Source organism: Marmota marmota, unplaced genomic scaffold, assembly GCF_001458135.2.
Source record: "Marmota marmota marmota unplaced genomic scaffold, marMar, whole genome shotgun sequence".
NCBI classification, from domain to species: Eukaryota; Metazoa; Chordata; class Mammalia; order Rodentia; family Sciuridae; genus Marmota; species Marmota marmota.
This window is the reverse complement of record NW_025999842.1, coordinates 17,040,554-17,055,192: the sequence shown is the minus strand read 5'-3', so window position 1 is coordinate 17,055,192 and position 14,639 is coordinate 17,040,554. Positions and strand designations below refer to the sequence as shown.

Here is a 14,639-nt window from a genome sequence, read left to right as displayed (position 1 = left end):
GGTAGAGAGAGAGGAGGGGAGGGGAGGGGAGAGGTGGGGAGGGGGGAGGGTGGAGGATGGGAAAGGCAGCGGAGCACAACAGACACTAGGATGGCAATTTGTAAATCAATGGATGTGTAACTGATGTGATTCTGCAATCTGTGTATGGGGTGAAGGTGGGAGTTCATAACCCACTTGAATCAAAGTGTCAAATATGATATGCCAAGAAATTTGTAACGTTTTGAACAACCCACAATAAAAAATTAAAAAAAAAAAAAAATTTAAATTTAAAATTCATATTCTGAAAAATACAGTGAAGATTTTTAATTCAATACTTGAATATCTTTTCCATTCATTTTAGATTTTCATATCTGCACAGATATCATCTGAATTGAAAGATTAAGTCACTGCTTTTAAAAAGTATTCCAGCCAATCATAAAAAGACCTCAAAAATGCATAAGAGTGTCACACACACACAAACAAAACAGACAATAGACCAAGATTAATTGGGAGATACTGTGTTGTTTGAATGCTAAAAATTTAGCCATATTTTTATTGCTATAAACTCTACAAAAATTTTGTTAGAGAAACCCTATTTACTTTTATATTTTAAAATATGAAAAACCATAGGAAACAAAGCAAAAATTATTCCCAATCCTACAATTTTAAATCTCTATATACAGTAGTCTGTATACATGTATATTTTCATTCATGTATAAATTTTCATTCCAATCCTCTAGTATTATCCAATACTAAATCTCTGGTAGATATAAAGATCAACACATATATGGAAACCGTTATATGGAAACCTTTTCAAACCATGAAATATTTTAGTAATATTGTTTTAAGATTAAAAAAATCAATATTATTAAGTTTTATATTAACAGTATATTCAGCAGCTATGGTGTGGATGCTGAATGTCTACCAAAGGTACATCTGTGGAGCAACTGGGAGATGGTGATGCCTTTAGGAAGTGGGGCCTAGTGGGAGGTGGTTAGGCCACTGGGATGGACCTTGAAGTGACTGTGGGATCGATCCTGCTTCTTCCTCTTTTTTGGTTCCTTGGCTCCTGATGTAAAAGGTTTTTCTATGCCACAGGCTCCCTGTAGTTGTCATCTGACATGTCATCAGAAGCTCAAAGCAATAAGTCTACCTGATATTGAACTGGAATATCCAAAACTATGAGCCAAAGTAAAGCTCTTCTCTTTATAAGTTAATTATTTCAGGTATTTTGTTATATTGATGGAAAGCTGACTACTACCACCAACTAACTTATAATTTAAACAAAACTCACAGTACAGAAGCTGCTCCTGAAATCCATATTTTGAAATCAAAGAATTCACTGCTGTAGGCCTGTAAAGAAATAAAAATAAGAAAATATTAATTATAGAGTTACTTAAGAATTAAAAAATAACTAGGAGAATTAGTGTTTATGAAAAACACCAATTAATTTAAATTTAAAAAGGCAAAAATTATATCACTTTTGAAATTCTTAATCAGAATTATGCAACTGAAATATCAGAGAAATCAATTCACTTTTATAATCCAAGATTGATTTATGTTCCCATCCCACAAAATGGGAACATGAAGTATGTTCCTTTACTGTATACACTGTATACACTCATCTCTCAGTATCCATGGGGAATTGGTTCTAGGACTGTCTCCTATCTATCTAAAATCCACAGATGTTCAAGTTTCATATAAAATGGTGTGGTATTTCCCTATAGCCTATGTATATACTTCTGCATATCTTAAATCATGTTTAGATTATTTATCATACATAACAGAAAGTAAAGGTGATGAAAATAGTTTTTCTATTGTACTGTTTATATAGTGATGATGAAGGAGAAAAAAATCTGTATAGGCTTAGTACAGACATACTTTTTTCCTTGAATATTTTCAATCTGTGATTAGTTGAATCCACAGATATAGAACCCACAGATGGGAGGAGCTGACTATATTTGTTTTACTTAATTCTGTGCTGTCCAGGAGGATTTTCCTCATTTGGGAGTACTGAACTGAATGTTATATGACTCCATTTTTGGAGAAAAATGAGATCATATTGTACGAATAATGTATGAATGATGTATCAGAATGATAACTCCTAGTGAATGAATGGGATTCATTTAAAAAGCTTTTCTTAAGAAAACAAAAACTACAACAAAACACTTATCAGTACTTTCTATAATGACTATGCATTTTTTCTAAGCTGTTTTAATGGGTTATAATGAACACATCATACAATCCACTCAACTTTTAGCATGTAATATATGGCTTTAATTCATGGAATTGTGCAACCACAACTATCCAGTTTTAGAACATCTCCATCATCTAAAAAGTTCTCTGATAGCTGTTTGTTGTTAATTCCTGCCGATACCTCTAGATCTAGATAATAACTTTTTCTGCTTCTGAAATTTGCCTTTCTAGACATTTAATATGGATAGAATTTTTATCTTCTTTTACTAAGAATGTTGTTAAGGTTCAACTATAATGAAGCATGCCAACAGAAGTCATTCCCTTTTATTGGTGAATAATAGCTATATAGATAGAACACATTTTGCATATATTGTCAGTTGATAGACATCTAAACTGTTTCCGGTTTGGGGCTATTATGAATAATGCTTCTATGAACCACACACACATTTTTTTTAAGTGAAGGAAACTGACAAAAGGATCTAGACTTTTTATTCAACTACAATTTTTTTTCCTATTTATTTTCAACCAGTATGTCTATTCTTCTGTTAAGGTTAGTCTGTTTTCATTTTTATGAATATAAGTGAAAGATTTTTAAGTAACTCCAACATTTTAATCCCTTAATGTTGATTACTTAGGATGTTGTAAATTTTTTTATGCTACAAACTGAGGAAAGCAGAAATAATTACCTGTTTAAAAATCTGTTTGGTGACTTTTACTAAATTATAATTTTACCAAATTATTAAGTGGACAAACTTATTTTAATTTGTTTTATACCAAATTTTCAGCCAAATTGCCTAGAAACCAAAAGCTAACTAGGTCCAGATGCCCTATGAATTTTGTTCTCCTCTATTTATTTTACAATAATCAATATAACCTTCCAATGTTTTATTTGTGTGTGTGTGTTTTCTGTTGTTTCTACTTAAACACATCCCTACAAGAAGCTGAGGATTCCAGAAAAGACTTTATTTTTAAATTTCTGAGTGCATAACATACTATAGGTGTTTGGTAAATATTGAATGGAGTTATAGAAAATTCCCAGTTTTTTTTTTTTTTTGATGAAACTGTGAGTTTTTATTTCAATTTGGAGTAGAATGTAGTTCAGCATATCTGTGTATCTCATTCTTATCACTAATTGCTTCATGTTTTGTTTTCTGGATACCTTTAATAATTATAAGCCCATATAAATATTTTCTTTGAAGTTAGGCCAGAAAAAATTGGGTATGTTCTTAATTTTAAGAGGTCACTATGAAGATATGGTGCATTATGTGAAATTGTCAGGAAAATTATCTAACAACATCTTTTCAGGATCAGAACTTGTTTTCTTATATCTACACATACAGAGAACATGTATCTGTACATACAGAGAAACTCAGGGGTACTCTGAAAAAAATAAAAGGTTATCTTGATAAAGATTAAAACAACTATTTAGTATTTTAGTAAAGGAAAAAATCAATGTACTTTTTAATAGGAAAAATAAGTTTTTAGTTATTGTTTCATAATTATATAATAAACACATAGGGCACAACAAAACTGAATTCTCCATTCTTATCAATCAGTTACCCGGTTCCTTTCTCCAGGAACAACTGGTAGCTTCTTATATTAGTAGGGATCCATGCATGGGCTGTTAGAGCCACGGAGGATAAAGAATATATCCATACATAGGAGGAAGCTGCAGTAGTAATGGGAAATCAGTCACATAAGGGAAATTAAATTAGTAAACATATTAAAGATAACAGATGTTAGGTTTCTCATGGTTGAATGAGGGTTTTACAAATATGGGAAAGGAGAAAACTAGAATGAAACTTATAGAGTTGGACTAGAATTGAAAGAATTAGTATGAATTCATTTTTTTTGATATACATATTTAAAAATACTAAAATATACATAGAGGGGTAAATACCCATGTGTAAGTATATCCCCTAGCTTGTCTACTGAGATGGCCTGAAAGCAATGTTGAGTAAATAAGTTATAAGCAATTAAGTGTCTAGATCCTTGGTTGCTAAATATTATTTTCTATTAGAAGGAACCAGGGCTGCTTGGAGAAATGGCTGATTCCAGGCTAGGGACAGAGAAATTATGTCTGAAAATGAACTAAAATTTAAAAATCCCTGTGAACCTGAAGCATCTTGTTCCCCAAATTATAGAAATACCCCACCCAGGAATGATGGGGACATGCCAAAATGACACAAAAGTAGCCCAAGGAGCCTACCATAAGTTAAATCAGGGCCAGTTTGAAAATGTAAATGATAATAAATTAAACTTTAATGAATAAATTAGGAAACCCTGAGTTCATAGTAATTGTAATAAATAGTTTGATGATAAATGGGATAAACTGCATGGTTCTAAATGGCCCTTCCCACAAATACTTATTAGTTACAAAGAAAAACCAGTAGCTTTGAAGAATCCTAACAGATATATATCTATAAAATGATTACAATATATTTATTAGTAATTGGAAAACTCTAAATTGCATGCCACCTGACAGAATTCTATTAAAAGAACACAGTGTCGTTTCTGTGATATTCCTGCCAAACATGGGAAACTCGAATATCCACACACATAAACTAAACAGCAGACAAGAAAAATTGAAAGTCCTACAAAATAATTGGCCCGTGATCCTCAAAAGTATCAAGATATTTTCAAACGTCATGAAAATCAAGGAAAGACCAAGTAAGTGTTGCAGATTGAAGGTAACTGAGGAAATAAAATAATTAAATGCAATATGTGATTCTTTTTCTATAAAAAATATTTCTGGAGCCATCATTAAACCATGAATGGGATCTGAAGACTAGATGTTAGTATGTGTCAATGTTAATTTAAAAAAATAAAAAGATTTTTTTGGTAGTTATAGATAGACAGAATTATTTGTTTATTTTTAGGTGGTGCTGAAGATTAAACCCAGTGCCTCACACATGCTACATGGACACTCTGCCACTGAACTACAGCCCCAGCCCATCAATGTTAATTTTATGATTTGGACGATTATATTATAGTTACATAGGATAATGTTCATTTTGTAGGAAAAACATACTATTGCATTTGTGGTAACAGAATGTCATTTCAGCAATTTCTTCACACACACACAAAAACCTCAAGTTTCAGGTTATTTAATATAAAAAAAAAGAGAGAATAAAATTATTCCATTAGATTACAAACTCTCCCTAACCTTCTAGTATTTTGTATCTCTGTGCAATTATGTGCTCAGTACTTACTGATTTGTTAAATGACCAAACAAACAAAAACCCAAAAACATAAAACCAAAAAAACCACAACAGCTATCACTTAAAAAATGTCTGGAGTTAAATATTACTACAAAGTCAGATGTAATCATTGATTTATTTTGCAGTACTGGGGATTCAATCCAGTGTTGCTCTATCACTGAGCTACATCCATATCCTTATTTATCTATTTTTTAATTTTGAAAAGAGGTCTGGCTAAATTGCCCAGGCTAGCCTCAAAGTTGAGATCCTCCTGTGTCAGTCTTCTATAGCCAGGATTACAGGCATGCACCACCGTGGGTAGCTTAGATTTAATTATATTGACATCACTGCTATGTAAGTTGTAGAAGCCAAGGAGGTCAGTTGAGAAGAAAAAGAAGGTAAGAAAGCTGTGAATAAATGCAGACATCAATTTCAAGAAGTTTCACTTTAAGGAAACTTAATACACAGGATGGAGTGAACTATGGGGTTCAGAGTCTGTTTTAAAATGGGAGAAATTTGGACATTTTAAAGGGACACAAAGCCACTGAAATGAAGCTGATGTCATAGGAGAGAGGAGATAAGTGAGAACATGTTTTATAAAATCTATAGTTTGTCACATAGATCCAAAATATCATAAATTCTTATTTTAGCAAAGTTAGTCATTTTGAAACTAATGTTATTCATTAGTATAGTAGAATTTTTTTCTGGTCCTGGGAATTGAACTCAGAGCCTCACACATGCGAGGCAAGCATTCTACCATTGAGCTACATCCCAGCCGTTAACAAGTTAACTTGGTAAAAAGAGTCCTAAAATTATCTACCCCATCTAAAGCCCAAGTCAGAAGAATGACATTTATGCTTAAAGTCACATGGTTATTATTTGATGCAGCTATAAGCCCCAATTCTTCTACCTTTGTTAATTGCATGGTCTTTCCATGATTCCAGGACGACCTTAATATACAGTTTTGCATAGCAGTTTTTAAACCACATTCTACAGATGTGCATCTGGGGGTATGATGGAGCAAACAGGAAAAAGAAGGGGATGTTGGTTGGAGAGAATTAGGCTGCATTCTGGACTTTGGTATCCCAACCCCATTTTACAGAAGTTCCCCTTCTATCGATGACCCTCAATGAAATTTTGCTTAAAACAAAACGAAACAAAAACCAACCAAACATTCAGTTGCTAGGAAAAGAAATGTAAACCATATCAAAAAAATGTATAAGTCTGCATATTTTAAAACATGCTCACCGGGTAATAGCACTGAATAATCCACGGATGCGTGCTTTATGTCGAGCAATAAAAGCTTCTGTGAAAATTACTCCTCTGTTATCAAGATCAATATGTCCATTGATAATTCTACCTAGTCTGTGAGTTAATGCCTGGGGGTAAAGATTTAAATTTTTATTAATTTGAATAAAATCACACATATACATTTTGTATACTCATGCTTACTGCATGCTGATGTTATATGAATGATGATTAAGAAATTTTAACAAGCTTAAATTACAAGATATATAAACTAAATGAAATTTCAGGATCTAGAAAAATACATTACCACATAGCAGAGTCAAGAAATAAGTCAAATTACTTTTATAATAAAAGGCTTGGTTATTGTATTAGCCCTTGTTTATAAAGTGTATTTCTAATATAATATTTCTCTATATAGGCAGTTTCCAACATAAACACAAGATATATGCATTGATATCAGAGAAGACCCTATCTGGAGCTTCAAACACTGAGAAAAATAAGTGTTATGCCAAGATTCTGCAATTTAGGAGAACCTAAGACCTGAAAAAAATGATTTTTTCTGGTACAAATATTAACAAAAGATTTAAACCTGAAGATGATTTGGTTTCTTGGTAATCTGTTTTCTAACAGAGAGAATATTTTCCCACAGCTATAATATACCTGGGATCAGATAAGTGCGAAATAAGCTTGGATATAGTTCACATCTCAAAATAAATTAAATCTGTAAGTCAGCTTGGCTGATACTTTTATGATACAAAAAATATTTTCAAACAACTTAATGAAGTTTTAGAATGCTGCCTGTGATATTCAGAATAATTAGAACTAAAAAATATTAAGAAACTGCATATTTCTAAGAGGTATTTAGGTGCACAGTTTGGTAAGAATTTGGATCTGGCCTGATATTTTAAAAAGTGTTTTAAAATTAGAATAAATAAATAAATTTTATAAAGTACAATTTTTAAAAAATATAATGTTTTTCTATGATTAACATGTATTTACTCATGTGAAATAGAACTTAGGATCCTGAAATGCTATACAGAAGTTATACTCTATTTTAAATGTAATTTGGGAAGTTGATTCTCTTAATGTGGAGAACAATCCTGTTTGTACTCCAAATTAATCTCATCATAGGGTCTTTTAAACCTTCTCACTGACAGGTCTTTAGCACTCACTTCAGCTTGAGCATCAGGAGGGCAGAGCCCACCTCTGTCCAATACATGCAGTGCTGGGCCCCAGAAAATGTTTGGTATATTTTGTAAGTTGAAGTTTCTTATTAAAGTGGTGTATAAAGTGCAATGTCTGTTACAACAGAGGCACTCAATAAATGATAGTTTTGTATACTGAAACATGGAAAAAGCCAAATCTCATTTTAGGTATACACCTCTGTTGTAACAGACATTGCACTTTATAGGTACATCTCATTGAAGCTTATGAAAAAGATATAATTATTCCCATTTTACATATAAGTAACTTGAAGCACAAGAGATTAGTTTTTCTAATGTAAAATAAATAAAAAGTGACACTAAAAGGTTTCAAATCAAGCTGTTTAACTCCAAAACATGTACTTTTTACTCTATCAAATGGATTTCCACAATTCTAAAATGTCAAACTACTTAAAAAAAAAAATAAGGAAATAGCATCTGTTTTCAGGTAGCAGTGTTACTATACTATAAATCAAGATATTTGATTTGAGTATTAACACAAGTACCTGAACATAAGATAATACGTGAGATTTCTTTGTTTTTCTTCCCATCATACTGACAGTTTAAAGAGGAATAATATAGATAACATTGTTTCACCTAATAATCAAAATTTGCCTATCCTGATAATGTTGCACACCAGATATAAGAGAGCCCTTCAGTTTATTCCTTTACTTATAGGGCTAGAAAAGGACTTGCCTGGATTGGCATAGAAGTAGCAGGATTAGGAACTTCTCTTCACTACTATAAAAAATGGTCCATACAGGTTATTGAGGATAGCCATGCTGATTTGGTATGGACTTTACAAAATCAATTGGATTCCCTGTATTCTGTAGGTTTGCAAAATCATCAGCACCTAGATCTTCTTACTGCAGGACAAGGTAGCCTCAACCTCTTCCTTGGGGAAAAATGTTGCTTCTATGTTAGTTAAGTCAGGAATAGTAAGGGATAAGAAAGCTAAAGAAACAAGCCGCTAACTTAGCAAACATCTCCTCTTCCCCTGGATGGGAGGGAGGACTCCTGACCTGGATTTGGACCCATATGATCCTTCATTCTCCTGATTATCTTATTTTTCTCCCTTCTTCCATGTTTCATTAATATTTTCCAGAGGTTTCTAACAGACATGTCTCTGATCTCCAGGGCCACCATGCTACAGCCTCTGGAAGATATCTTAGTGATGCCCCTGCTCAGCAAAGTAGCCAGATATGATGACATCATCCCAACTCACTATATCTTTTTTAGAGTCTAGAATGAAGGAAATGGAGACTTACTCAGGGAAAAAGGGGAGCTTAGGAATCTAGTCTCTCCTAATCACCCTTATCTGCCCAAAACCCCCTGCCGACCAAAATAAGCCCAGCAAAAGTAACTAACCAACTCCTCCCATGCCCTGCTAAACCCTATAAAACTCAGATCTGCTGTAGCCCATCACCATTTTCCCCCTTTAAAATGTGCTCCTCCACTGCTTAGTAAAGCATCACTGATCCATTAAAAAAAAAGATGATATCAAAAGACAGTGGCACTTCTGACACTTATGACAAGAAAATACTTTGCTGAACAGGCTGTCTTGTGTAATGTAATATATTTAGCAGCATCCCTTCCTTGCCTTTACCCACAGATGCCAGGAGTACCCCTTCTAACTTAAAATGTTTGATGGTTTTTCTAAAATGTAACTGGGATATGGAACTGTAGATATCCTGGTTAAAATTTCTATGCAGCTGATAAGAGAAGCATTAAATAAATTCATGCACTAAGTATAATTCTCTGTTTAAAATTATTTGTTAAAAAGATATATTACACCATTAAGAAAAAAATACCTGTGTCAGAAAGTTTCCAGGAAGGTCATAGGTTTTACACAGTTCTGATATGGTTACCTGACCACTTTCTTGCAATTTATCATTTACTTCTTCTGCTAACCGATCCAAATAGTTGCTAATATTGAAAAAACAAAATGAAAAACAATTAGAAATAATGTTTTTCTTTATTTTCTGAATCTTTTAGGCTTATTTTCTATTGGAATAAAGTATGTACCAAAAGTAATGAATAATGTATTGGTAATATGAATAATATTCATATTACCAATACATTATTCATATTAATTATTCATATTCTAAAATATTTTTTCTCATCAATGTAACTAAATGAACACAAGGTTACTCAATTGATAAATTTTGGGATTTTTTTCTTACATTGTAAAGTTTGTTATTCTTCATTAATATTTTTAGAATGAATGTGCTTCCAGAGTTAATATCATATAGCAAAAATTATAAAAGTTCCATTTTGTATTGCTTTTTATTTTCAAAGACAGAGGTTTATAGAAAAGCAGAAGCACATTCAAGGGAGAATGTGGGCTATCCCAAGAGTGAGAAACTACGGGGGTACAACAAAGAATATACATTCAAGGGAAAATTTGCTTGATCTCCAGAAGCTTTGCACTGCTTCAATAGAAACAAAATAAAACAAAACAAAAAGACACAGTTTATAGTATTTGCAACTACGTATTCCAAATAATTAAGCATTTACATTTTAAATGCAATGATATTTATAACAAAAATCAGCACTATAAGAGCTGTAAATAAAATGCCTAACTGGCTATAATTGGTCTAAATTTTAACAATATTTTAAAAAGAAAGAAAATAAATGCTCCTAGATAAAGTACTTACTCATCTATCAATTGTCCCAATACTAGCTGGACATGCTTTTCTGATTTAATAATGTCACCAATTCTATTCTCAATATGAATCAGGTCCACATTAATTACCTGGAAAATAAATAGAAATTCTACTAGTATAAGTATGTACTGTTTCTTAAGTTTGTTTTGGCCATACTGGGGATTGAACAGGGGTACTCTATTACTTAGCTACATTCCCAGTCCTTTTTTGAGACAAGGTCTTACTAAGTTGCTGAGGCTGGCCTCACATTTGCGATCCTCCTACCTTGCTGGGATTACAGTATGGTGCCACTATGCCTGGCTATTTGTCAGCTTTGAAATTATATATTTAGATATTTTTTTTAAAAAAATTACTTGAACAATTTTGAATTTATTTAAAATATTGTTAAAGGCTTCAAATAAAAAATGAATTTTTGCTTACTTATGTTCAGTTCTAAAGAATTCTATTTTTACTTGCTAAAAAATTTAATATAAATTAATATAATAAACAACAATTTTCATACAACAGACACCACTTCACACAAGATTGCCTAGCTTCTTATATATAATGCACTGCGTCAATCACATGTGTATTTATATTTTGAAAATATATTCTACTTCTTACTATTTCTCCATTACTTCCACATAATAAAGACAATAAATATAAAACTCATGATTTTTCTCCTGAAATGACATGAACTTTAAATTATATAAAATGGCAGCTACTGAGTTTATTAGGTAAAGAACAATCAAGTTGACCAAGGAAGAACCTATTAAATCAATTGAATATATCATAATTTATTTGATTTAATGTATCAGTGAGGGCTATGTAACTATTTTTTCACAAACATTATATAAAGTGCGATACCAGTATCAGTCAATGCTTTTAAAGACACTGAACAAATTCACAGGATTAAAAATTAAGAAATCAAGGCAAAAATTTTATAAATTTAAAATTTACCTGTTGCAGATCAACAATGTTTACTCGACCTTGAAAGAAAAGACATTCACTTATTTTAAATTATGTCTAAGTTCAAATCAGCTAAAAAGTGTACATTCTCATAGATTTAAGTTTTGAACAAAGTTTTTTCCTAAAGGACACAGAATCACAATTAATGTCTTTAAATGTAAACCATTTGCTAAGTGTTCATAGCTGAAATCAAAGGCAATAATTTGAATTTTTATTACATGAGGCTACATATAAGCATCCACTGATATACAAGTTAACTAGACTTACAGAAGGTACTGAACTCCCTTAAGAACTCAGAATTTATCTACCCTGACCAAAGAGATATTGACAACTAAATTAATTATTTTTAATAATATTTTTCTCAATTGTTTGAACCTGAAAGGTAGGTTTCTATTTACCAGCAAAAGAAAATTTACTAAATACCCCCAATTACAGGTCATATTTCATTAGCATTATGTAGGGAGATAAAAAACTAAACTAACACCAAGGTTATATTCTGTAAATATCCAATGAAGAGCTGCTTTCATAGTTGCTTGTATTTTAATCAAATTGTGTCCAATTTGCTCAGTAATTTTTCCAAATAAAAGACAAAGGAAAACTGTGTGTGAGTGTTTTATGCTAACCACAATAATAGCATTTCATATAATGTGATGGGTGAAACACTATATAATATTGAGTTACCTAGTTTGTATTACTTACAAAATAAATAATTTAAAAAATATGGTAATATAGACTTGTTTAGGAATCTCTGATCTTTTTAAAATCCTGTTTCAAAAATAATACTGATAACTGGCAGGTAAGTACCCTACTTTAGTTCATATAATAAATTAATAAATTACAAAAATAAATAGCCAACGAATTCACATATAATACATATAACTCAAAATAATAAGAATAGTATTTTGGAAAGTGATATTACTTGAGTTCATTTAGATTATATGATCATGTTTATGTGAACCCAGAAAAAACATTAAGCTTGACTACTAAGTTAACAATTAAGAAGGATGTCCTATAAGCTCCATATAATTTAGCACTTACGATTTAAAGATTTTTTTTTTCCTTCCAAAGGTCCAGGAGACAAAAATAAAACACTACAAAATTACTTACCGCCTCGGACATGTAGCTCATCTCTCATTTCTTTACTAATTTGGGCTGGAGTAATATATTCCTTTCCATCAAGTGTGTGAACTACTTCTAGTTGTTTCTGAGCAATCAGTTTATTCACAATCTCGATGCAGTTCCGTTCTGACAATCTGAGGGAAAAAAAATTTAAGAGTGAGTAACATACTGGTGTTCCATAAAATTAACACAATGTATGAAAACAGGTTTCTAAAATGTGTTTGGGTAGAATCATTAACTTCTATTATCACAAAATATTTGTCTTTTATTAATATAACAATACCAGTTTAAAAGTTAAAAAAAAAAACTATTGAATGTAAGCAGATTTTCATATACTTATATCATTTACTTAATATACATATAATTTTACTCAATTTCAAATTTGCTCTTTTAGGCCTTCTTTTAATCATCAAATCTAAATAGAAAATTTTGACATGTAATTTAGATAGGAAAAACAACTGCCCTACCTTACTTCAATTTTTGGTTTAACCCAAATCTTCTTTTTAAATTAAGTGCATAGTGGCCTCACTGATGTACTTGGTGTGCAGATAGAATCTGGCCTAGCAAAACCATAACACCTACTGTTAGGTACCTGCACACTTACTGTGCTCTAGATTTTGTTTTTGCATCTCTCAGTGCTATAAAATACAAAATATAGCATAAAAGGTCTACTGCCTTCAGGACTAGAAGGAATAAAACATCCACAGTAAGAAATACTCCATCGATAAAAAGGATTCTATTAGCATTATAAGTATGTTCTATAATATTGAAAAGTAGAGTTAAGGTGTTCCAGACACATCCCCCAAAGGTTCGTGGGTTTCTAGACAATGTCAGTGGCCTGAAAAAGTCCCTAAAAATGACAGATGACTTCATGGGTCTGTTCTACATCTGTTATGGTAGATAATAAAGGATCACATTTGCAGAGTACTGTATTTGGGGTTAGTCTCGCTTTTCATGCTCATTCTAGGTCAGGAAGTGTGTAACCGGGACGATGCAGAAGTGACTTGGTAAGGGGTGGGGGAGAAGGATTAGAGGGAGACTCTAAACACTGCCCTAAGTCACCCGCTTAGGCCATCGCAGAGAAGGGGCGCGCCACCACCTGGCTGGAGCCAGGAATGGGGGTGGTGCGGGGGTGCGGGGGGAGTTCAGGGCATGGTAGCAGGCGGGCTTTCCAAATGACTCCTGGACTCAGAACTGCGATCCAGGCTGGGGCGAAGAAGGGAAGAAGCGAGAACTCTGATGAGGGCTGGAAGGCCCGGGGTCCAGGACCAGGGATCTAAGCTCTAATTCCGCGCGTGTCCACCCAGGGCCTAAATTGGACTCCACAACGAAGAGGGAGAGTCTGGCACCTCTGCGTGGCCTCGGCGAACTGCGCCCGCTGGAAGTCAGCCGCCAACCGCCTGATCTCTTCCCAGGCGTCCGCCATCACGGCCTGAGTCGCTGAGACTCGGAGTAACTGCAGACACGTCAGCCCAAACACTACCGGAGGCGAGGCGGCGAGACGGAACGGGCCGCGCGAAGGGACAAGAAACTCCTCCCTCGACACAGATACCAAACGCGCGCTCGCGCGAGCTGGGAACACCCAAAAGAACTGCAGCCCCGCCCACCCGCTGGGCGGCGCTTGGCTTGCCAGTCGCCGGAGGTGCTATGGATGAGATGTGTGAGAGGAAGGACGAATTAGTAAAGCGTTACTTGAGATCTTTGCATTATTACTAATATTTCTGCCTAGTGATAAATAAACCACGTTTTTCGTCTGTCTTCCGTGTGTGTGTGTGTGTGTGTGTTTTGGAAGCGGCCAGGGGAAATGTGTTTGTGCCTACAGTCAGCATAGCCCTCTTTCTCTGGCTATTAACTCTTGAGTAGTCCACTTTGTATAGAGCATCCTGCTGATTTTTACTTGAACCCAGAATGATTTTTACCTTTTGGGAGACCTGTGGAGGCACAATACTGAAAGTAATCACTGTTTTTTGTTTGCACAAAATGACTGTTTTGCTATCATAAGTTATGTCAGATTGCTTTCATGTATTCTAGAGACTTTCTTATTTCTCTTGAGGGGAAGATTAACTCCATGAAATAATGAA

General features: G+C 33.4%; 1 protein-coding gene across 2 annotated transcripts in view; it reads right to left on the bottom strand.

Moving 5' to 3' along the window:
- The window catches only part of Ufl1 (UFM1 specific ligase 1), a 38,318-nt gene extending 24,231 nt beyond the window's left edge, over positions 1-14,087 (bottom strand). Inside the window, exons 1-7 of one of the 2 annotated variants that reach the window (XM_048810965.1) lie at positions 13,908-14,087; positions 12,547-12,692; positions 11,431-11,459; positions 10,483-10,580; positions 9,637-9,751; positions 6,624-6,754; positions 1,274-1,332 (exon numbers count right to left, since the gene is read on the bottom strand). In XM_048810965.1, the coding sequence (XP_048666922.1) occupies positions 1,274-1,332; positions 6,624-6,754; positions 9,637-9,751; positions 10,483-10,580; positions 11,431-11,459; positions 12,547-12,692; positions 13,908-13,984 (655 nt within the window). In that variant the 5' untranslated portion in view covers positions 13,985-14,087. The remainder of the gene's footprint in view (positions 1-1,273; positions 1,333-6,623; positions 6,755-9,636; positions 9,752-10,482; positions 10,581-11,430; positions 11,460-12,546; positions 12,693-13,907) is intronic. The other variant, XM_015499431.2, reaches the window with a different exon arrangement.
- Between the last annotated feature and the right edge of the window lie 552 nt (positions 14,088-14,639).